The sequence below is a fragment of the Amphiura filiformis genome, chromosome 12, assembly GCF_039555335.1.
Source record: "Amphiura filiformis chromosome 12, Afil_fr2py, whole genome shotgun sequence".
In the NCBI taxonomy this organism is placed as follows: Eukaryota; Metazoa; Echinodermata; class Ophiuroidea; order Amphilepidida; family Amphiuridae; genus Amphiura; species Amphiura filiformis.
This window is the reverse complement of record NC_092639.1, coordinates 59997894-60024551: the sequence shown is the minus strand read 5'-3', so window position 1 is coordinate 60024551 and position 26658 is coordinate 59997894. Positions and strand designations below refer to the sequence as shown.

The window sequence follows — 26658 nt, the reverse complement described above, 5'->3', positions numbered from 1 at the left end:
GTCACAGAGGGGTCAAGTAGGCCCAAAATGTGATTTCAGCTAAAAATGCTTCTTCTCCTACATATAACATCCTACAATGATGTCACTTGCACATAAGCATCGGCTATACCCAGTGCCCATAGGGTGTAAACAGAATTGGGGTCAAAGGTCATTAAGGGGGCATTTCCAGTATTTAACCAAATACCTTCAAATTGCTTCTTCGGCCACATATTACATGTATAGCACAATGACGTCATTTGCACATATGCACCGGCTATACCACACGCCTATAACTTGCACACAGAATTGGGGTCAAAGGTCATTAAGGGGGTAAAATCTTACAACTGCATTATCTGGACATCTGTAAGGGGTTTGAGATACCACGTATATGCCACGGCATCTTTCGGCAAGAAAAAAGATTGCCCATGCCCATAATATCGCGGTCGATGCGGTACGCAAATAAACGGTTACCGCCCATCCCTAATACATTGAAAGCCCACGTAACTGCACGTAATGTAGCCCGAAATGGCTATTTTTTACATTCTTCCTAGAAGAAAATTTAACGAAGAGATTGTAATGATATAGCTTAATTATAATATTTAAAGTGTTTACTTCACATTTTTAATGAATCGTCCGGGGCCAAAAAAGTGAAATGTATTTCATTCGAGCAAAATACACCATGTTAGGTGGTCTATTGTTTACTCTTAATCAGCTGTTGTTGATTTCACACCCCATTCAGCGTAATTGGGTGTAATATTGCGATAAATTGGGCGTTAATATTCATCGACGACTTTCGCGTACGTAACAGTTAACGTATGTGGGTGCTCTACATTGGGCGGAAAAAGTGGACGATCGGGTGTATTCAGAGTCAGACTTCAGACGCACATGTGATGTTGTTACGATTTTCATCATGTGAATCCCAATTGAATCCGTAAGTAAATCACACAATTCGTAATATATATAGGCTTTTATTGTCTCAAAGTTTAACCATATTACTTTTTGAACGATCGTGGAGTGCACCAGGCCGGTTATAACGCTTGGAAAAGTGGGACATGTTGTTGACTTGTCCGGAAAGCTTATAATTCTGATAATTTTTTTCTATGACATTGACATGTTGACAGTGCAGTATCAGTATTGCAGCATAGCCAGCTGATCAATATTGCAAAACAATCACGGTAAGCTTTACATGATACAAATTACAACATGTACAATGCGTACATCAGATGTGCATGTGGGAAATAAAGGAATAAAGGGGTGGTGCAATAATTATGTGTACCACCGGGTGGTGAATTATAGGGGGGCAAAGATTTTTGGCAGGCCAAAGGGGGGGGGCAAGCATTTTTGGCAGGTCAAAAGGGGGGGTCAAGCTATTTTTGGCAGGTCGAAGGGGGGGCAAGCAATTTTGGCACAGATATTTTGGGTAGGCCTACCGTTTCTATATTACGCCCTAAAAGGTGTAGGAAAATGTTTAAGGAACACATTAAAATATGCAAAATTTCCTGCTCACTGCCCTCGCATTAAAGACAATTTAAGGTTATAAATTCGGGTCCTCCAAAATCTTGTGTAGGGGGGGGGCAAAGATTTTTTGGCATGTCAAAAGGGTTGGCGGAGGTTTATTGGCACAGCCAAAGGGGGGGGGGGGGGACAAGCGATTTTTGGCAGACCATTTTGAGAATTCACCACCCCAGGGGTACACATAATTGCACCACCACTAAGATTATGAGAATGGAGCAGAATTTATGAATAACCATTTCATGATTTACAGAAATTACACGTCACATGTTTACTGTCATGACTCTTTGTCGATCAACCTCGACCCCTGTAAACGTCAAGTCCTCCCGAGTCCTGTACGCCGGCCTGTATCAGGGGTAATAAATTTTAATACATATTTTCATCATTATCTATTATCATGTTCGGATGCATGATGATGTAAGAATTGATTGAAAGACGTTAAGACGCTGCACTCATGAGTCACGTCATTCGTCACTGGTCTGTTGTCGAACTTGAAGGAAAATTAAAACACTGAAATAAAATGCTAAACAAATTGATGCATGTACAACTTTGCTAATCAATTGTAATCCTGCCCCTGTACCTGGTGCGTACATGTAAACCACAGGGCATAGCCCATAGCAGGGGACTTGACCAGTAAAAATATCCCCACAGGCCACAGTCGGGAATCGGTACAGGACAGAGCTGGGACAGTGACTCGACAATGCAATTTTGATTTTGTCTTTGACAAAATGCCACAACTTTGCGCATTAAAGTTAATGCACACTACTAGATTCCATTGCTACATTAGCACGATCAGCTTTGATATTTTTTGTAAGGGATATATTATGTAAATGTTGAAATTTGGAACAAATTTAGTTACTTTGATGAGTCAAATGTATCTTTTAAAACCACCGGTTTTAAAAAGTGTAAAATTTTAGATGCAATCGCCCATCCTGAATAGTTGTGTTTATTTCTGAGCTTCACAGTGTCATGCTTCAGCGATTTCAGCTTTTTTTCGAATGCAATGGTCTCTAGCCTCGAATGTTATCAGTGAGCAAATTTGTGGCTACAGTAGACTTTTTAAGCAAGCCACGCCCTGTATGGAAGTCGATTGACAGAGACGGGAAAATTCTAGTTTAATGGGGGGAGCTCTCTGATACAAAGATGCCCAGCTCGGCATGGAAGTCGAAGGGGCATATGGGGATTTTATGGAGTTGGCGTACAGTTCCCTGTATAGCTGAGCCTGTAGTTGCCAGGGTATCCGAGACCCGGTCGTACAATTAGTAGCCCCATTGATGTTGATGAGGTACATTGTAACACAAACAAAGAGTACAGTTTTTGCAGTTTATTTACCCTAACTATGTTCCATTTGCCACATTGTTATTTTCAGGTGTCATCCAATAATGGAAAGTTACAGTTGCCATTATACCAGAATAGGCCTACTGCAAATTGATGGAGTGTGATTACTATGTTTATGATTAAGTATCGGTATGTAATTAACAATGAGTTGCAATCTATTTAAAACAATAATTCTAGACAATTCTGACAGACCAGCCCTACAAAAGTCCTTCCGCAGTAGAGCAGAGTTTGTTGATGTTGTCATCTAGAATTATTGTTTTAAATACTTAAAAAAATGGTGACTAAGGCATGCATTTTCGAGTTATTTTGTATCTGGGTACCCTACACATTTTTCGGGCATAAAATTGCATAATTATGTCCCTGGACCTAGAGCTAAATGTTAGCATCATTCATGGCTGACTGACCCTCCCCGCAAAAAAAAAAAAAAAACCTACTACAACATTGTTTTTGTCAACTATGAATAATCGTCATATTAACTATTTAGCATAGGTCCAGGGACACTCCAAAACCAAGAAAATAAATAACATAAATAATTTTAAAAAACCAAAAAAAAAACATGATGCTGACTCTCTTACCTGGGTAGTGAAATCTTGGTTGGGTACCGAAAAACCGGACCGAAAATGCATGTCTTAGCGGTGCCTCAACAATGGCAAGATGGGCCATGAACATGAGCCTGGATCTTGTCAGGGACTTCAACATGGGGCCAGGACTTTGTAGGGATTCACCATTCAAAGAGTTCATCCTGTTTGGAAGTCAGTGAACAGCGACTAAGTTCTTACAACTTTACCGTGGGCCAGGATTTAGTCGGGGACTTACCATTCGATAAAATGCCCTGCCCTGTGTAGAAGCTGGCAGGGCCTTGTGTTGGATTTGTAAATTTTCAAAATTAACACTGTCCATGGCCCTGTGTTGCCCAGAGGACAGTGCAGTGTTACAATAGAGAAGGTGCATTATACAAAGTAGCTGGGGGGAATATAGAAGCATTAATGAAACTTCCATTGCATTGGTTAGATACTAGTATGTTTGGGTTCTTACAGTATCGGTTTACAAGAAATTACCTAATTTCCATTTTTATCCTTTTCATTTACACATGATGCAGGTGTCCAGAATTTGATATTGATTCGGCATGAGTGTGGCTCGACATCGCTGTGGCTCGACATCGCTGTATTCCTGACGCCATCAGGCACCGATCTGCTTTGTTACCAAAATGGGACTTGTTTGGTCTTTTAACAATACAAGCACAGTCAATTACAATCATGGATGTACATGTACCATTATGTGCAGGATCCATTCAACCAACTACTTGTGTATCAAACACAGAGCCATGTACACACAAAGTCCATATTCTGGGCCATTTTTTACATCATCGTTGGGCAGGAAAAACCTCATATGTGTTATTGGCCCCTGAACATGTTTAAAGCAAAACCTCCTATGTAACCTCTATGCAGTTTTGTTTTAAACATGTTCAAGGGCCACAAGTACATAAGAGGTTTTTCCTGCCCAGTGACGATATGTAATTATGTAAACATTATATAAGCGCCCACCCAAAATGACTTTGTTACGCGCCCTGGGTTGTTAATGGAATGAATATGGTAGGAGAAAATTGTTCACAGTGGACAGATATGGTGGATTGTTGAAAATTTGTAAAATATTCCGGTTTCAAAGGAAAAATATTATCAACTATTAAAATTCAGTAACAAGTTAGACAATCTGTCTTCAGTTCCAGTTACATCGTACTTTGTGTCGTTCACCCACACGGTCTTTGTATACCATGTATACTGCCCTATACATGTGTGTATTGACACTGTCAGCTATGGGGGACTCTTTTGCGAAATTCAGCAACCATACATTTAGCACCTACAGGAACAGAAGAATGGATGAGAAGACAACAAACCAATTTTATTTGAGAACATTATGGAGAAATAATGTCATATGCAAGTATACCCCAGTATGCTTGAAAAATGAATGTGCAGCAATTTACAATGCATGTATTATTGTACAATGCACTTTGAATTTAGTAAAGGGGAAATGAACATATCAACATATGTACACATATACACATACATGTGAACATATTGAGCTAAATCCTTGCTCCACAAATGCATTTAGATGGATCAAAGAAATACTGATACAACTTGTGTCAAAGTTTTTTCAGGAAAGCCCATGCTTTAAGGTAACCCACCGCATGGGTAGCATCATGTGACTTAATTGTGCCAGCTGTTTTTTCAGGAATTTTTTAAAATTCATTTTATTGAGCCACAATCAATGATAAAATTGGAAGACAAACAAATTGTGTATTTGTATCTTTAATTCTTTAGTGATTATAGCGATAAAATTGAAATTAAGAATTTGATTTCAATGTTCCGTACCTTTTACGCAAAGCTTTATGAGGCCTAAAATCTCGATAAATTCCTTCATTTCAGTGTGCCGTAGCTTTATCGGAATATTAAAATGGAGAATTTTATCAAGATTTTAGGCCTCGTAAAGCTTTACAAAAGGCCTAAAAATCTCGCTTGAATTGAAATTGAGAAGTTTTAATTGATTTTAATGTCCCGTAGCTTTTACCCAAAGCTTACGATGCCTAAAATCTTGAAAAAATGCTTGATTTCAATGTGCCGTAGATTTTACGGAACGTGGACAATTTTATCAAGATTTTAAGCCTCGATTTATTAGGCCTAAACTCTTGATAAAATTGAAATTGAGAATTTTAGTTGATTCCAATGTTCCGTAGCTTTTACGCAAAGCTTTACGAGGCCTAAAATCGTGATAAAATCTTTGATTTCAATGTGCCGTAGCTTTTACAGAACTTTGAAATCAAGAATTTTATCGAGATTTTAGGCATCGTAAAGCTTTACTAGGCCTAAAATCTAGATACAATTGAAAATGAGAATCTATTGATTGTTCCGTAGCTTTTACGCAAAGCTTTACGATGACTAAAATCTTAATCAAATCCTTGATTTCAATGTGTCGAAGCTTTTATCGAGATTTTAGGCCTCGTAAAGCTTTACTAGGCCTAAAATCTAGATAAAATTGAAATTAAGAATTTAAATTGATTTCAATGTTCCGTAGCTTTTTTACGTTAAACTTTACGATGCCTAAAATCTTGATAAAATCTTTGATTTCAATGTGCCGTAGCTTTTACAGAACTTTGAAATCAAGAATTTTATCGAGATTTTAGTCCTCGTAAATCTTTACTGGGCCTAAAATCTAGATAAAATTGAAATTAAGAATTTAAATTGATTTCAATGTTCCGTAGCTTTTTACGCAAAACTTTACGATGCCTAAAATCTTGAAAAAATCCTTGATTTCAATGTGCCGTAGCTTTTACAGAACTTTGAAATCAAGAATTTTATCGAGATTTTAGTCCTTGTAAAGCTTTACTTGGCCTAAAATCGAGATAAAATTGAAATTAAGAATTTAAATTGATTTCAATGTTCCGTAGCTTTTACGCAAAACTTTACGATGCCTAAAATCTTGAAAAAATCCTTGATTTCAATGTGCCGTAGCTTTTACAGAACTTTGAAATCAAGAATTTTATCGAGATTTTAGGCATCGTAAAGCTTTACTAGGCCTAAAATCTAAATAAAATTGAAATTAAGAATTTAAATTGATTTCAATGTTCCATAGCTTTTACGCAAAACTTTACGATGCCTAAAATCTTGAAAAAATCCTTGATTTCAATGTGCCGTAGCTTTTACAGAACTTTGAAATCAAGAATTTTATCGAGATTTTAGCCATCGTAAAGCTTTACTAGGCCTAAAATCTAGATAAAATTGAAATTGAGAATTTATTGATTGTTCCGTAGCTTTTACGCAAAGCTTTACGATGACTAAAATCGTGATAAAATCTTTGATTTCAATGTGCCGTAGCTTTTACAGAACTTTGAAATCAAGAATTTTATCGAGATTTTAGTCCTCGTAAAGTTGGCCTAAAATCGAGATAAAATTGAAATTAAGAATTTAAATTGATTTCAATGTTCCGTAGCTTTTACGTTAAACTTTACGATGCCTAAAATCTTGAAAAAATCCTTGATTTCAATGTGCCGTAGCTTTTACAGAACTTTGAAATCAAGAATTTTATCAAGATTTTAGGCATCGTAAAGCTATACCAGGCCTAAAGACTAAAATCTTGATAAAACTGAAATGAAGAATTTTAAATAACTTAATAGCCAGCCACCCAGCATTTCCACGGTGTATAGATTAAGGTTACCTACATGCTGATGCTACAGTCAATGTAGGCTAGTGTATAAATCACTGTAGAAGTCCAGATTTAAAATAAAATAAAAAATAAAAACACTCGAAAATGTCTCAAACGTGTTTATATTACTAAAATTTGTGAAATAGTATGGCTATTCTGAAAAAAAAACCTAAACGGTTTCATCAATCATACGTGTTTGTATGCACTGTGGTGGTCTTTACACTGCGCCGTAACTCGCGGCTGCGGTGACATGCATAACACGCGCTGTAACGTGAGATGCTTTAATTGCCCGCATACTATAATGGCGATTTCATCCGTAAATACTGAACAAATCATGCCAAATTTATTCATCTTGGAAGTTCTGTCCCGGCGCACTTTTAGTATTATTGGAAAGTGTGTAGTGTTCTTTTCCATTTCCATACCACACATTCATATTTCTTTGTGGTTTTTTCTTTTTATTAATGAAATTCTGTACACTATTCTCGGTAAATTGAAAATGTTAATATTGTGCTGCTTATCGGCGGAAAACACGCCTGTCAGCGGTATGATTTCAACGCATAATTAATAATTTGTTTAACTCTTAATATTTATTATGTAGCAATTTTACAGCAAAATAAAGTTATTACTACATGAAAATTGAAACGTTAGGTAATTATTTATTTTATTCTTTGAGTTTGATGCATTTTTCCATCTGCAATTTTGTGCTTTGTTCGTCTTTTGCTTGCGCTATGGGAAGCCCTTGTTTACGTCATTTGTGTGACGTCACAGTAGTGCTTTCGCGAAATCCCTTACTGGAGGAAACAATTCACTCACCAATAAATCCAAATACTTTATTATCGAAAATGCGTGTATTGGCGATGCCGTGATGCAGATGATACACAGCTTTATACTGCCTTTGATCCTTCTGTTCCTGGAAGTTCTGATCTAGCTTTATCCAGATTGTCTGCATGTATCTCAGATATCAAGAAGTGGATGACAATCAATAAACTCAAGTTGAATGATCAAAAACTGAATTCTTTGCTGCTGCATCCCTCGTGCCATTAACTCCATTTCCAATGTTACGCTTCATTTGAGCAGCTCAGTCATCATCGAGCCCTCCAATTCCATCCAGAATCTGGGAATCATATTTGATCCCACCATGTCTATGCGTGACCACATTACCACCCTCACAAAGTCTGTCAATTTCCATCTTCGTAATCTTTACCGCATCCGTAAATTCATTGACCAGGATACCTGTCACCATGCTGTTCGATCTCTCATACTGGCCCGACTTGATTATGGCAATGCAATCCTCTATGGTATCACTCAAGGTGAAAGAAATAGACTGCAGAAGCTACAAAATCGTGCTGTGCGTTTGATTTTCTCTGTCCCTCGCTCAACTGGTACCGCCAACCTTCTCATTCAATTGCATTGGCTTTAATCCAGGAACAAATTCTTTTTAAACTTCTGCTTTATGTTTTCAAGTGCTCTCAGGGCTGTGCCCCTAATTATCTTTGTGAGCTTCTTTTAGCCTATGCTCCCGGAAGAGAATTGAGATCTTCTTCCGATAAGACTCTGCTTAGTCAGCCTAGGGCACATAGAGGATCTGGTTTAAATACCTTCTCTGTCTCTGGCCCGAGGGAATGGAACACACTCCCTAAAGCAATCAGGGAGTCTCCATCAATTCCAGTTTTCAGGAAGAAACTGAAAACTCACCTTTTCAGTTAGCTTCTTTTTTGTTCCGCTGTGTTTCCTTTTTTTCCATCCTTTCTCTCCTTGTTCAGCGCTTTGATAAATTTTAAAGGTGCTTTATAAATAATGTATGTACATGTATGTATGTATGTATAAGGGGTATGGGGCTCAAACTTGGTGACAACAAATATCATGACCAGGGGAACATTTTGCAGGGGTCAGGTCAAAGGTCATGCAGAGGTCAAATTTTAGAAATGCATTTCTTGGACAACTGTAAGGGATACGGGGCTCAAACTCTGTGACAACAAACTTACTGACCAAGGGAACACTTTGGAACACTGCAGGGGTCAGGTCAAAGGTTATCTGGGGTAAAAATATTAGAATTTGTAAGGAGTACGGGACTCAAACTCGGTGACAACAAGCCTCATGACCAGGGGAACATTTTTGGAATATTTTGCATTTGAGATACCTCCAAAACACCAACATGCCCCAGCTAGGTTTGTGGTCTATGACCACCATTTGCCACTAGTTCTTTCCTTCTTTCCCTTTCATTTGCCAAAGAGCAATTAGGGTTAATAACAAGTATTTTTCTCTTATATAGGCACTGATTAACTATGTTGTGAAAACAGTTTTATTGACAAACATCTGTATCAGTATATTGTTCACATTGGTACATGAAAATATATGATAATAACTGAAGATTTAATTAGTTGGTCTGCTGTGTGAAATCTGTTCAGTATTATTGATATAGATTTTAATAATTCAATTGCAATTACTCGATTACATTACCAAATTTTTAAATAAAATAATGTTACCATTGTTACATCATAAATATATAATATGCTATGTAAGCTTTATGTCTAATCTCTATGGTAATAATCTGTCTTTATTGTGATTGTTCTTTCCTTGGATAAAATGTGCTAAATGTAGGCTCCCAAGAGGTGCAGATAAAATGCTAAGGCGTATGTTTTAAAAATAGCTGACATTTTATTTAGATAAAAACAGAGATGAACATAAATTTATACCGTCATAAAGATACAAAGTACGCACAATCTAAATAAAACACATAACTCGGTTATCATATGGTGGATCTACAAATCCAATAAGTCTTTTAAACACAATCTCGATCACTGTACATGTATGTGCTGTATGGTGTCTCATTATGTATCAGCTTCTGACATAATTTTCTTGATTAATTTTGAGGGATTATGATAATTTGCTCTAGAAAGAAGAAATCTGTTGCCAAAAGCTTAATCCTATTTCAAGGTTATCAGTGTCTTTGTATACAGCAGTAAAGGAATATTTTTGTTGAAAATACAATATGATGTTTTAGAATGTTTTTCCTTCCCTCCCTGCAAATGAACTATTAATAAATCCATCTGTTTGTATTAACAATGCATTTTTCATTTAAAGTGTTAGCTTCAACACCCCCCCCCTGCGCCAAAAAAGGGGAGGGGTAACTAGGGGAGGGGTAAAGCCAAGAATCAGATGGCAGAATATTTTTGATTTTTACTTTGTTTTTTCAATGCAAATTTTATGGATCGGTTCATTATTTTCAATAACTAAGTGGCACAACATGTTAATTAATTAATACTAGTTTTATTACCTATAAAATAGAGAATGGGGGTCACATGTGTTTCAACATGTGTCATCTACATACAAAAAAGAGCGTTCATTTATCATTTGTCATCGTTAGGCAAGATCGATGTATACTCGAGTAACTCGTTTAACCCTAACCATCTTATCAGTTTTGCCAACATCCAACTGGTCCTGCTCGTTCACACCACATTTGTTACGCGGGTTAGGACAGCCAAACTTGCTTGTAAATTAAATTGGAAATATAACAGGATTTGCTTGTATAACATTTAATGTTGCCTTATCAGATGAAATTAATGCTCTAAGCAGGCGCTGTGACACAAAACTAGGAAGAAGAGCAGATCCACTAAACATTGGCAGCGATGTAGGTTTTGTGTTTGGGTAATTGTAAAGAAACATTGAAAAAGTAGAAAAGAACCTATTCCTTTAGATTAACTTATTTGAATAACATTTCTATTTTATTTCCTCTATTAAACGCCCCAGGGCATTGTATTTTCTAAAACGGGACGTTAATTAGAAGTCATTTTTATTAGGTTGATCCCAAAAAAATTGTTAGGTAATTAAGATCAATGACTTGATTTAGAGCTATAGTAACTATTTTAACAGATTTTTTTGTCTCAGAAGGAAGTAGATCAAACCTCCACTATACCCTCACTCCCAGGTTGTTAAATAAAATTATAAACCATTTCATTATAGTTTTCATAATTATCATTATAAATAATGTATTTTTGGCATGATTTCACATTATTTGCATTTTGTACATAAGATATCAGATTATATTTCTGAATCTTACGATTTTAAAGAATAAGCAAACTTCAGCAAGGTAATTTGAGGGCTTAGTAATCATACCAAAAAATATAAACCAGGTAGCTTTAATTAATGTTAAAATATCCTTCTGAAGGATATTTTATAATTAAAGTTAAGGCTTCAATGTTGTTAAAAAATTTAATACAAGTTCAGTGTAATTTTTGAACAATAATCGAATGGTGTTACCATGAATTTGACCCCAAATTTGTTCCTGGTTCATGTGCACTGTTCCACCAGTTACACTTCATGGAACACAATAATTACAAGAACAAATTTGAGTCATTTCAATTTCAGCATTCCTTAGTTTCAGCATTCCTCAGTCCCCCCTTCCTCTCTCGTACTTCCTTGGTGGAATGTAGCTAGTAGCTAATTTACCTGCCGTAAAGCTGTAAGGGGAACCCACTCAAATGAACTTTAAAAATTGCCCCATACCCGACCCTCCAAAGGTACCAGTTAAATTTAATAAAATTGGTTAAACACCACACTGCATTACATAATTTTTATGGATGCAGATTGCGTGACCCCTCTATTTTGTCACTACATGTACTACAGTCTGAACCATAGCCCAATAAACGGATAAGATAATGAAATTTAAAGCTCCCAAAATGTTATTTCACACTCAATATTGAACTACACCAGGAAGTAATTTTACATGTTTGCTGCCCTCTATAATAGAATGCAAAAGTGGTTGGGGCAGGTATTACAGATTGAGGGCGGTAGATAGGTTTTCTTCTGTACATGTAACTAGAGCGTTGCAATTATCAGATCGGGAAGTGACTTATTGAAAAGGAGCTAGTGCATCCCTTAGCATAGATAAGTATCATTTCATTTTCCTGTTGTTAAGGAGAGTGGGATGACACAAGCCATTTTATTTATTTTTTTAATTTTAGCTATTTAACTGAAAAAATGAAATACATACATAAGTATAAATTTACATTGATCTAAGGAAATTAGTCAAGGAAGTAAATAATTTATATGTATCCATAGGTCTTGCAGTTTTTGAATTAAGACCAATAATATGTCAACACAAAAGTTAAGGTGTTTATCCTCTTCTGTGGAAAATCATGCACATATGGCGGAAATGACAATATAGTAAACCTTGGGATCTCCTTTATAGAACCCATACAATTCCTCTTGTGTGTCAGCTTTATTTGTCTCAGTATGCAAGGACCTCTAGGTGAATGCTCTCCTCCGACCCACCTTAAAACATTGTTGCCAAAATTTGCCAATTGTTAAATGTAGCTGTATTGGGACTTATAATATTGATTTAAAAGCTGTTAAAATGCTGGAATATATCAATGTCATTGACCATGTTTGTCATGTTATTTTTGAGACATGACAGGCAACCTTTCCTCAAAATAAACTTTACTAACCCGGGAGCACACACTACATTTTGAGGGGTTGGTCTGCTATTTTTAGTTGATGTACTTAGAGATACTTGCCATAATGCACTGATTTTGAGGTTTCAGGGATACAATATGAGAAGTACACAGACCCCTTATGGGCCCCAGTATGATATGACATGTCCCTGTTGCTTGTTTGCAAGGTAGTAACAATCAGTAAAAGAGGCGAGGGAAAACTTTTGTTTTCTGTTGGTTTTTTATTTTAAAAGTTCAATGGACCATATCTAAAACAAGCTCTGCCGACGTACATGGTGAATGGTCACATATATGTTTAAATGAATGGAAAGTTTGTATAAAATTGAGGCATGATATTTCAAAGATGACATAATTGTTGTAGGGAACAGTGGCAATTTAGTGTGACTTTTTTAAAAATAACATTCTGCATTTCAAGCTTTAAACTAAAGATAAGAAATAGTCAAGTGTTTTGGGGTTCTACAGTGGTTTTTTTTTTTTTGGGGGAGGCATTGTTTTAAACCTCTGTATTTCAGTTCAATTGTGGTTGTACCTAAGTTGTGATATTTGAGGTTGAGAAAGAAAAGTTCTGAATAGAAAACTTAAAAAAGAGGTAACTGCACTCATAAAAATAACAAGATCATGTCCGTAATTCTTTCTTTTTTGTTTGTTTTTGTGTTCTTTTTTAGGGTCGAGAGGAAGGCGTCGAGATAGACCCATGGGAGGATGCCTCTTTCATTATATATAAGGTTACTGATCGGTTTGGATTTCTACAGTAAGTATAGCAAGCAAAAACCTGTTGGAGTAGTTTCCCCACTGCATACCTCAGGGGTACCTCTATTGATGTATCTCTGTAGGACCTAAAGAGAGCAGTGGGAGAGTATGTCTACTCTTTCTTTATATATATGTAGGTCACTCATCAATATGGAATTCTACAGTATTGCAAGCTAAATACACACACAAATCTATGGGAGTAGTTTTCCACTGTGTACCTCAGGGGTACCTCTATAATGTATCTGTCAAGGACCCAAAGAGAGCAGTTGCAGAGTAGGTCTACTTTTGCAGTATACATATACAGGCTGTATCAAAATGATTGGTATCCATCATTTCCAGTGATATGGACATGACTGCCACTTCAAAATGCAACAAATGATCCACATAATTAGTTGATGTCACAAACAGTCAAATAACTAAAAAATTATGGTAATTTCAAGAAGACCCTATGTTGCATTTGGAAGAAGCAGGCTTTTCAGTAACCATCAAAACTGATGGGTACCAATCATTTACATACAGCCTGTGAAACAAGGTCACTGATTGATTTGGATACCCACAGTAAGTAAGCTAGATACACACACACAAAGTCTTTAGTGTGCCCATCCAGTTGATGAGAGTAACTTCCCACTGTACCTCAGGATATATCTACTTATATCTGGAGTACCCAAATAGTAGCTGCAGTCTGTGGCCCTGGAGCCTCTTCTGTGGATAGTATGTACTGCATAGTATAATACATGGTGACAGAGCCTGAAAGTAGTTCTACCAAATTTACATTGCCCTATTTTTAGTGTCCCAATACTTTTGTAGAGCATTGTAGGTTATCCTCAGCACACTTATCACTATCAATACATCTCTACAACTTTTGAAAAAAAGGGGAAATGTAGAGATATGTGCATTTCTACCATTGGTTTCATAGTTGTATACCAAATCCATTGCTGACTAGGTAACATGAAGTTAATGAATTTAATTTCATCCTGTCAAAACCAGAATATGAAATGGGCTATTTCAGATGAATTCACCCCTATAGAAGACATGACTTTAAGCTTCCAAACAGGGAGTGTAGATTTCAAATGGAGTCGTCACCCATTCAGGTAATCACATTTGAAATACACACTCCCTGTGTGGAAAATTCAGGTCATGTCTTCCATAGGGGTGTATGGATTTCAACTAGAATAGCCCAATGTACCCACCTGTTCAGAGCAGCCATGTGTATGTGTACAGTGTACACCAGTAGTAGGAGACTTGCTGTGTATTATAGAGGTGCCTGTTCAAGTTTGTTGTCATCTCTAGATGGCAAGAGTAAGTGCTAAATATGTGAGGCAATGTAATCAATGTGTAACATTCACATTGCACTTTATGCATGGTTAATATGAAAGCATGTTGGACATGCAGTGATTTGTGAGATGTTCGTAAGCAAATCCTGAAGCATGCATACCCTGTAGGTACATGTGATATATATAGTCTGTCTTGTCTCAAGTATAGCAAAGTCTGCTACAAGAACTCATTTATTACGCTCACTGCCACAAACTTAAACACACTACCGGCAGAGACGACAAACATAACCAGCAACAAGCTATTTAAGGCAACAATCACCAAGCACTACCTCAAGTAAACACAGAAATCACATCGCGCTACCATTAATCCTGTCCAGTTCGCATCGACTTTGGGGCGTGGGACAGTATACCTACAAGACAGGACAAGACAAGTTGAGAGTTAACGCTATGTTGGATTTTGCAGTGGCAGCAGAGAATCATGCACGCTAACCTAAATCCTGTGTGCCTATCCATAGGTGTAGAAAGGCGATTTGTCCGTATGTTGGCGATACAACTATGTAAATGTACTGATTAAAATCTGCCACTGTGAAATCCAACATGGTGTTAATTCTCAACTTGAGACAAGACAGACTATATATCACGTGTAGGCCTACACGTTAAACAAAATACACACATCAGGCTTTGGATATATTGCATTTGGCAACTGAACTCTTCGAATCAAAACCTTGTTGCAACTTGAGACAAAACACAATATAACAATTATAGAGAATACGTGTAGGATAATCATATGATTGCGAGTATGAGACATGAATCCAGATTTGGCAGTCTGTCAAATTCATAATACATAAATGATTTTGCAAATTGTGAACTAGACAAAAGTACACAATATATGACCAGTTGGTGTAAACGTTTTGAGAATAATAATGATGACATCACTTCATATGTGAACTACACTTTCAAACTAACAAACAAATCATTACAATCAAACACACTCGTAACAAATTTGAAATTATCTTGGTACTGAAAAGGAAGACTGTTTTTTTATTAAGTTCATCAGGAGATAAGAAATATCTTTTTAAACAGATTGAGTTAAACAGATTGAGTCAGAAGATAAATACTGATGAAAAACAGCTCGGAAGCATTCCACGACCCAAGGGAACACTGCAGTTGGCTTTACATTCCCTGATGAGCTCTTGAAGATAATTGCATGTCAGTTAATATTAATTTATTCCAAAAATGGGATTGTAAGTCATTGATTTATTGTACATCCTAAATAATGCTTTTGTATTTTCCAATTTTTCTTTCCCTTTATGTGGAAGTAAGATACTAATAGAACCTGTTTGAAAACTTTATTTCAATTTTAGATTTCTGTTACACAGTTTATAAAATTCAAATTATATGAAACTTCATGCAGTTAGTAATACTTGAAAGATAATTCCAATAACCTTACATGACCTTTGACCTTTAACCCTACTGAAAGATATGACTTGTGTCATTGATTTGAGCTGTATGACAAACCTCATGCTCCCACCTGGCCAGTTGCAACATCCACATCCTTTAACTTTACCTGTGACCTTTGACCTTATGATGATCATAACCTGTATCATAGGTTTCAGATACATGGTTGAGTCAATGAATCCACCTGCTTCACCATCATAAAGACCCTCTGTTCTAGATATGTTTGCATAATGCAAATTCAAGTTAAGCAAAACCTGTTGGCAAAAAAAGCCAGGCTTCAAAAAGTTCAAGCCTGCGAGATAAGCTTTGTGGGGGAAAAGCCTACTCATCAGTAAGAAAAAAAAAGGAAAGCACCCGGCAATATGCATAATGTGACACAAGGGTCATATTCAGGGGAAAATCTCTCATGTGTTCGCTTTGACTAAATTGACTACAAAAGTAGTGACTGTACAGACTCTTTGTATGAGGAAATTGTTCCATTTTTAAAAATGCCAAAACCATGTATGATTATTCGGCGATAGGAGGAGTGTATCAGCTTCGCACTTTCACAAGCAAGGATGGACTTTTTGTCATTTATGTAGCCACGGATGAGCATGGGTTCATCGTGTAAGTTGCTATGCCGAAAGATATTTGCATGTTTTGTTACTTAAAAATGAGCAAATAAACCACCTGACCGGCCGAGTAAGATGTCACATTGCAAGGCTGATGTTTTGGTTTTAATGTTATTAGTATACAATGTGGTTGGAATTTATTTTGGTGATTACCCACATGGTACGATGCATGATCACACCGGGAAGTGGGTACCGGGTGACTCAAATAATGTCACTTACCAAATTTGATTAAAATAGACAGTAGTCTCCCTGCAGGTGTATGCATAAGAGTTTATACATGTGACCACTACTCTGTGTAGTTATGAGTGCTATAGTGTTTGCCAGCTTGCAGCAGTGCTAATATTCGGGTATGGGTGCTGCTGTATGGAGACATGACAGTGACAATATGGGAAATTAAAGACAGGAAGGTGATGGGGAAGGGAAAGCTGAGCCACTTAGAGTGTGTAAGGGATTTGTCACCTGCAGCACAGCTGGACAGTAGTGTGAAGGGTTTTGTATCACACATGTAGGCAAAAAACGAAATTACTCATTGCAGTAAATGATACCAGAATGATAAAAAAACATCTACCAAACTGCAACAAAGAACAAATTATAATCTAAAACTTACGAAAGCAACAACAATGATTATGACAAGATCAAAACATAAACAAAGTGAACAATGCAACAAGAACTCCATTTCAAACACCAACAGCACAGCAGCAACAACACAAAACAAACTGCGTTTTTCATAAATTGTGTTTTAAAAGTCTAGAAGGTTACTCACAATTTAGACATTTCATTTCTGTGAAGATTTCATCAATAAAGTGCTAATCCAGCCACTGCATCGATCTCTACTGGTAATCCTCCTACTCTCATCCACAGAGTGTGCTGTTCCTTTGCAGTAGCTGATCGTATCGCTTTGGCAGAAAAGCAATTCTCAAGCATGATCCATCGCTTTTACAAAAAATGACATCACTCTTGCGAGTTGAAAACATCTCAACTCCTCAGCGATGTCACTTACCAACTAGATCTATTATTTTGCTAATTAATTAGAGAATAAACGATAAGAATTTTTATTTTGATTATCCTCTACCGTGTGATAGACGACAGGCAGGTCCAATATTTTGAGTAGTGGATGCCGGCGCAGCCGGCATCCACTACTGTAAACTGTAAACTACTCTAAACTATTTTTTAAAGCAAAAATTAAGTTACCGTCATTAAAACTCCCCCTTTTCTAAAATGAACGAAACTTGTTTACAACTTCACATCTTTTCTTACGCGTACTGCTAGCTGCGAATATTCCGCACTGCGTCTCACGCATACAACGCGATACATACGATGCACCGCTATGAGCGCAGTTACGCGTTATCAACACTCATGATGGCGTGGGGTCGTCTACAGCCTGATAGTCGACTCCCAAAATCATGTGATTGTCCAATCAGATTATGTGTCTACGTAATAGACTGACTAAGAATTTACTTTCAGAGATGAATTAATTCAATGCAATATAAATTGTTGACAGTAATAGATGTTTTGTGGCCTTTTTAATATAATTTTAATTGTCGTCTGCAATCCTGATCGCTGTATAAATGTTAAAGTGATGAGTGATGCATCGCAAATTCTGTGACTGCCCGTCACTTTTCAAAAGAGATGCATCATAATAGCTCAGTGATCTAGTGTTAATTCAGCTTTAGTGTAAATAAGTACCTTCATCACTGGTTGAAAATATTGTCATTACTGAAGAAATCTTTCACATGGAAGATGAACATTCTGAACTTGTAAATCATAGTTTGCAATTTTAGTAGAATATTAACAGTCCTGATGAAGTTTGATATTCAACAAGAAAAATTGCATTTTGTTTTCACACAAATTTAAGTTCATTTCCACTTGTTGTGATGAGTCATCTTCAAACTGAAAAATAATATACAATAAACCCACCCAGCAAACTCAACATATTTTATAGAAAACATTTATAAACTGAACTCAAAAATTATTTTTCAAATTTTTTCTTGAAATCCTGTCCATCAAATTGAACCAAAATTACACACAGATTTACTTCAATACTCTACTCTTAACACATGTCAGTAACCAAGCAGTTATCCAACTGACACAACAGCAAAATGCACTGACATGGGACAGCTTCCTGGACCACATCACAGCCCAGCCCTGTTTCATGAAAAAAGTGTATGAAAAGCAGAAAGCAGCACCGTTTTATCATCTGTGCAAGGATCTTGTGTGCATTCTCACAGATTTTTTGTCTTGGGTGCCAAATGTTGGGCTGTGAAAGTGAAGGAAGTCCAGGAAGCTGTCCCATGACAGTGCATTTTGCTGTTGTGTCAGTTGGACAACTGCTTGGTTACTGACATGTGTTTTGAGTAGAGTATTAAGGTAATCCTGTGTGTAATTTTGGTTCATTTTGATTGACAGTATTTTAAGATATGACCTTGTGATTCACAAGTTGTAAAAAAATTACAAGTTTCTTTTTGAGCTCAGTTTATATAAAGAGTATAAAACATTTTAATAACAGTCAGAAAATATTTTTGATAACTTGATGCAAAACATTCTGTCATAATGTTATTAAGTGTTGACAAAATATTTTGCAAAAAGGTTTGCCAAAAAGTATTTTGTAATAACATTTTGACAACATGTTTAAAATGTTGTTATAATGTTTTTCATATAAAACATGTTAAAAATATTTTTGTGACCTCTATATAACCTGACATTATTACCTGACAAATGTTTTATGTTACGTTTTTGACCAAATCCAAAATATATATGATGTTTAACATTTTCAAAACATTTTTGTGTTTGTTGGGAAGTTGTATATTTAATTGAATCTCAATTTTTTATGAAGACAAATATCTTCCCATTGCCGTCAAATATTAATACAAATTAATATATCAAGCAATGAAGCCTCAACAGTGATTTTCAACTGATATCATTATGCAGTACATGTCACAATCAGAATTGATTTTTATGCCTCCACCGCGAGGCATACTGTTTTTGCAATATCCGTGCTTCCGTCCTTCCGTCAGGGGCGTAACCAGACCTGACCTTCAAGGCATATTAGAAACTAAAAAATCAGTGTTTCAGAGTACAAATTTCACAATGAAAGTAGTATAGATCTTCTTCCTCTTTCTTCCCCTTTCTCTTCTCCTTCCCTTTCTCTTCTCCTTCCCTTTTTCTTCCCTCTTTTTCTTTTCTTCTTTCTCTTCTTCCCTCTTTTTTTCCCTTTTTCTCTTCTCCTTCCCCTTTTTTCTTCCCTCTTTTTTCTCTTATTTCCCCTTTCTCTTCCCTCTTTTTTCTTCCCTCTTTTTCTCTCCTTCCCCCCTTTTCCCTTTCCCAATTTTTCGCTCTTCCCAGTTTTTTGTGTCGGGGGAAGCTTGCTTCCCGCGCCCTGCCCCCCCCACTGGTTACGCCACTGCCTTCTGTCCTTCCATCCGGATGCTGTATCTCGGGCATGGATGAGCGGATTGACTTCAGATTTTCAGGATAGGTGGGTCATGGTCAAAAACTCTGGCTACTTTTTTTTGGGTGGTGTTCAAGGTCATATACTGAGGTCAAAGGTCATTTGAGGTAAAATTACTAAAAACTGTTGTATGGGCATGAAACTTGGTGGATACAGTCAACATTTAGAGCCAAATTTTGGAAGGTCATTTCTGGGTCATCTGGGGTCACCTGCTTAAAAATGAAGTTGCAAATAGTAATCTGTATCTTTTTCAAGTTTTAATATTGTTTTTCCCTTTGTATCTTTTCAGTTCGGAAGAGTTACCGTCAAGTCCGGATGAGGAAGAGAGGAAGGTTTGTATTACATTCATGATTCACAAGTTGATTGGACACAGTCTTCTGTACTAAGCAAGTTTGTAAATCTAGACGTCTATACCAAATCTTGCACTATGAGTGACGCAAATCTTATTTACATACCAAAAGTGCAGATCTCATTTGTCAATTCAACTTCTGAATCGGTTAATCATTTATGTTAATTAGTGCTTTTCAATATTCATGAACCACCAAGACTGGACTATTACAAAGTTACCTGGATAGTATGGAATTCCATGGCTAAACAGAGTTTGTAGGTATTCGGAGGTGTGGCCAACTGAGGTTCGCCACATGCAGGATAGGAGAACATGCAACAGGTAATTGTGGAATCAGCTTTTATGACTGGAGTTCATAACAATTAGTAAGTTTTTAGCGCGGTCACCAACAGTTGTTTGACAGTTCCAAATTTGCCTGATGGTGAACCCGCTAAAAAGTGACTACTTACTTGGACAAGTTTGGAACTTGACAGCGAATCTGCTAAAAACGTACTAATTACTCAACAAAATTTTAATTGTGCTAATCTATTTGAAATTCATTCACCCCCCCCCCCATCTCCAACACAGGGACTGTGGGTTCTAAATGAGGTTACCTGAATGGGTGACTCTATTTAAATCTACACCCCTGTATGGGAGATTTATAAGGTCATGTCTTCCATAGGGGTGTATGGATTTCAACTGCAATAGCCCATTGTTCATTTGAAATCATAGCGATCTTCTTAATTAGGATATAATGAAATAAAAGTCTTTTCATAATCTGCTTGACTATATGTTTTCTGAACTAGAGGATTCTGAACTTGAATCAAAATCTAATTTACCAATTACTAAAATTAGCTCTGCAATGTCATGAACCAGTGTTCTGGTTCTTGCAAGTCACCTTTCATTTTATTATTATTTAAAAAATAAATAAAATTGGGTGTATTTGAATAGAAATGACATGTGGAAATTAGTTTTTCCTGCAAAAACTGACCAATCATATATTAGGTCCCAGGATGTGAAACTGTTTGCTTTCAGAATGTTTTAAAAAGAACAATAACAATTGCAGTTTTCAATAAACAATTACAGCTTTGTGTCCAAGTTAATTTAAGTCATAATTGTACCTCATGCATAATAAAATGAATGTACAATTTCCAATGCATTGACATCAGTGTCTCAAGGAAGCCAAATAGCACTGCAGATGAATTCGTTCTTTGATTGTCATATTCCAAAATGGATTCATCATCTTGTTCCTGGCAGGTTGGCTGTGCATGATATGAAAATACTTGAGACTACAACATGGAAAATAGTGTCATGATCGACGGGAATTATGTATAATAAACATAATTTACCAAGGACATCAGGTTTACAAGACTTGTGCCTTAACCACTTGGCCACTGGAGCTTTGTGATTAGGCTGGTTGCAATTTGAACCTATAAGCGGTCATTTAAACTTATTTCCTCCCCGCAAGTAGCCCATAGTAGCTAGGGCCGTAAATGCGAGAAATATAACATGATAGTCATTCATCTATGGAGTCCTGTATAACTTGTCCAAATTCAACTATGGAATAATTGCATTGCATGATGAGTGGAAGACAAGCTTGCTTGTTTATATAACATGCATTTACATTGAATTCAAAGGTGTAATATTGAGTATGCATGATCACAGCTGTGCATGGCAGTGAAAGTTCTTTTCAAGCTTTTTCAATATTGGTATACCATCCACTACAATTTGACCGGAATGTCGCAAAAACTTTGAGATATGATTTTTTTGGTAGACACCTAGGCCTTCTGATCTAAGTGCTGCCTGCAATATCTTCAGAGAGCTATATAGAAAGTAGAAAGCATTTATTAACCTATTTATTGAGGAAGTTGTACTGTCAAGAATGTGCAAAGTAGTTGGAAGTGATGAGCTAGATATCATGTCTGATGTTTATATCTCTTTGGTATTGTAAAGAAATACATGTGAACTGGTATTTGTCAAGTAGGAGATGTTAGTTTTGCTTTCAAGTTTATTGGAAAATGGTTTCTGATGTGTTTTTTTTTTCAACTTTGTGACTGTGCATTGATGCATCCGGGGGCTTAGAATTGGATCTGTACCCAAATTTATTTAAAGCAAATTTTACTTGAATATCACTGAGTGATTATAATAGGAGAAACGTTTTTGCAAATATAATACAGGTAGTGCAGCTCAGGGTCATATATCCAAGTGTAATTACTTGTACTATAATACAGGTAGTGTAGCTTTAAGTTTACTTCTGGTGTTAAGAGTATGTGATGCATTCGCAACATTATATTATACATCTGAGCACATACTTAGGGTTCTATAACCAAGTGTAATTACTTGTACTATAATACAGGTAGTGCAGCTTTAAGTTTACTTCTGGTGTTAAGAGTATGTGATGCATTCGCAACATTATATTATACATCTGAGTACATACTCAGGGTCATATATCCAATTGTAATTACTTGTACTATAATACAGGTAGTGCAGCTTTAAGTTTACTTCTGGTGTTAAGAGTATGTGATGCATTCGCAACATTATATTCTAATGGGAATACATACATGTAGCTACAAATTATGCATTTCCTCTGCCCTTTGACATTCATGTGTAATGTTAAGTCCCTGACAGAAATGGTTCCAAAATGCAAAGCAGCAGTAAAGAGTACAATGTACAGCATAGCTGTTGGGAGTTAAACAACATATTCAGTATGAAGAATTGCTAATGTGATTTTTCTTTGCATTAATCTCACACCAGTGTTTTATGTTTAATATCTTGGTATGCTATGAATATATTTAAAGTTCTGTATTTGAGTCAAAGATGGGATTTGACATTTTGAAATGGACTTTTTAATGAAGAGCCAACCTCTTTTCCTACACTTTTTGTTAAAAAGTTGGCAAAGTATGCTGTGGTACATGTTTGGCACCATTGCATGTTAGTCATCTGGTAAAGTCTTTTAGCTGACATTAGCTCCCAAAAGAAAACCAGTTGGAAAAGGTGCTAAACTTGTCAGTCATAAAATGATACACCTCTCCCTCTCATTCACAGTTTATCTTATTATCTCTCTTGCTCTGCTTTTACCCTTGTTTTCTCTTCATCTCACACTCCCTCCCTCCCATTGTTTTCCCTTTCAACCATGCTCCTTCCTTATCCCCTCTATCCCCTCTCACTCTCCATCTCTTGCTCGTTCTCTGTTCTCCCTCCCTCCCTCCCTCCCTCCCTCCCTCCCACCCTCCCTCCCTGCCATCCTCCCTACCTCCTTTCCTACCTCTCTCCCTCTCCATCTCCCTCCCTCCCCTCCCCCTGCTACCCTTCCTCCCTCTCATTCATACTACTTCCCTCCTTCCCAGTAGGATACATGGCAGGATTATGTAGACTAGAAAATTTCACTCTTCAGCTTTTCTTATATTTGAGTTCCTAAAGAACTGCAAGGCATGGATATGCATGGTACATGTCCTTAATTAAAACTCTTATAACAGGTGCAAATGTGTTAGGTTTCACAATGCTGCAGTAAATTGAGAGCAAAGGAAATGCATATACAGGGCCAAATAATAATGATCTGGTAAGCCCTACCTTAAAAAACAATGAAAATACAAGGCTGTCATTATGTAATTTATTCACAATGTCCCAATACAAACATACATGTATGTCATCATGTAGAAGATGACTCAAACATACAATTTCCTGGCAGGTAGCTGTAGGCCTATCACAGCACATGCAATTGTTCTTGACTATGCTTATAAAGTAATGATATCATGTGGTGCACACAGAATTTTGAAATTGAAGGAAATAGGTTTATAGAACACCCTTGTATGTTGATGAAATCTTTCTTTTGTTATTCTGTAAGATTTAATTCCTACATATCTTAACCATTGTTTTCCTTACATTTATGTGGTGTGGGGTCTTCCCAGTGGCACAGGCAGTAAAAATATTTCAATATTTGATGTCAAATTTTGGATTGTATGATTTTGTTCCCAATTAGGCAGGCATTCAGAGGTCATTCAGTGCAACATATTGGGGTTATAGAACTGTGTACTGACATATGAGCATAGTTGAGGTCTTATATCCAGTCCATGGTATTTTTTTAATTATGTCATGATTTCTCGGTATACTGACATGATTACAATAAAGGAACAATGAGAGCGCTCATACGGTGAGCACCTTATCATTGTGTTGTGACAGTCCACTTCTAGTTATACACACCAGGGCAATTACAAAGTCTGTTGAGTAAATATGATACAACAACAAAATGTGTACACGCAGGTCATTTTCATCACCAGTTACGACATGATCTTGCTACAAACTGGCCCAATGATGGAAATTATCATCATCTTCAAATGATGACACGATTGTACTTTTTTTGGTAGTATGCCAATGACATTTACTGGACACACTAGACTAATTTCGTAACACAATTTTAACATGATGGGAAAAAACACACTCGTGTGGACCGGGTCTTAGTAATGCTTTACACTTGGGTTGTGATTAGGAACAACAAAATGAAACACTATTGGAATAAGTCATGTTTTTTGGACTTTAAGAGCAACTGTGTAATAGCTCTATAGCTATATAAACTTGCCACAGCTATGCCTAGAAAATAAATCGAACTTTTTTGTTTCACATTTAGGCGGAGTGAGTGTAACCTAATGAATATGCTTATTTTTGACATCTTATTCTTTTCTTTGCGTACAAGTGCAATAATCATTTGAAATACATTTATATTTTAATTTACAGGGATTGGATGGATTATTGTGGACACCTGCAGTATGTATTTATTTTATTTTGAATTTTTATGAAGCTAACAAACTGGGATAGGGAAACATATATTATGAAACTATTGAAAAATAACACATTCATAAGGGAACAAACCAAAAGTTTGATGATGTTCAATAAACACAAGTTTGTTTGTTAAGAGGTCGATCCCCCTCACCACTCCCTGAAACAAAAGTTAGAAATTTTGAACATTCCAACCCATATTTCTAGGATATATATCATATTACGGCCTAGACTACAATGAAGGCACTTGTACCCTACACATAGTGTATAGTGCACATTAATGCACATTAATTAGTGCCACAATATAGTCAAATTAAATGAGCGCATCAAAACTGATGGATATTTTCTTCATATCATGCTCTTCAAATATTTAGAATATTGATTCAATTTAAAATCTTTTTGAAATATCCACATATGCAGCGTCAATATCAAACTTCAGAAAATACTTGAATTTAACAAATATAATGATATTAAACCCTTAAAAATAGATTTTTACCAACATTTTAACTAGATTTTTAACGACCCCCTCTCCCGAACAGAATTTTGTTTGTAGGATGTCATCAAAACTTTTGGTAGGTTCTTTAATTTTTAACATAAATAGAATTTAAACTCTCCTACTGCACCAGATGACACTGATTTGAAAGTGCAATGGCCATAAAGGATTTTAATCAGGTGCTTAATGTTGGCTACCTATCCTTGTGTCAACTAAGTAGTCGCTATGTCGTGTCTACTATCAACTAAGCAGTCATATGTTGAAAAGTTTGTTTTATCCTATTTATGGTATATTTCATTACCCACATGTTTAATAAACCACTGTTTTCCTTAACAAGTAACAAAAAGATGATACAACATAGTTTGTTTATAATATATCCCTCTTCTTATATGCATATACCTTCCCAGCAATAAACTAATCATAACAGTTGTCAACATTACAAACATGTTTGCATTCGGCAGTAAAATAATCTTTTAAATTTAACATCCATGTATAGTCTTGCATAAATCCCCATGCAGGATTACCCTTTGTACACTACTCAACAAAATGACAGGATCAGACTAACATTTTTTAAACAGCATTCTAACACTATAAATCAGATGAGTTTCATTTCTGTAATGTTCATTGTTGCAGGCAACAGAACACTTATAAGACTGAGTACTGAAGCCCCAGCCATGAAACTGAAAACCACTTTGGTCAGCACCAAAAGAAGAGAAAAGAAAGAATTCAAATCAAGATAGTCAGATTCCGACACTTTATCTTTTTGAGTGGTGTATACAGCAAACATGTAAAACATTATGGTATCAACTAATTCCTCTTATAACATAAAATGAAACAGACGGCTATGCACACAAGACAGGCATGAGAGTTCCCTGTGTATTGGCGGTTTCCACGTTTTGAAGGCCAAAATATGACTTATTTATAGTTTGTACCAAGGCTCAATGTAGTCTCATACATTAATTTATCCTTCCTGTCAGCAAACACCACAATTAATCCTATTGTATTTTCCTGCAAACTTTTGATGCGAGAGTACTTCTGTGAAGTTGA

The 26658-nt window shown here is 36.3% G+C and overlaps 1 protein-coding gene and 1 long non-coding RNA gene across 2 annotated transcripts in view; both read left to right on the top strand.

The window, feature by feature from the left end:
* The window catches only part of LOC140166510 (uncharacterized), a 127636-nt gene that overhangs the window by 28922 nt on the left and 72056 nt on the right, over window positions 1-26658 (top strand). The window contains 2 exon segments of the mRNA XM_072189990.1: window positions 13145-13230; window positions 20310-20352. Coding sequence (XP_072046091.1) covers window positions 13145-13230; window positions 20310-20352 — 129 coding nt within the window.
* LOC140166511 (uncharacterized) lies at window positions 698-5645 on the top strand. Its single transcript, XR_011860875.1, has 3 exons — window positions 698-910; window positions 2861-2958; window positions 3929-5645. It is a non-coding gene; the product is annotated as an uncharacterized lncRNA (long non-coding RNA).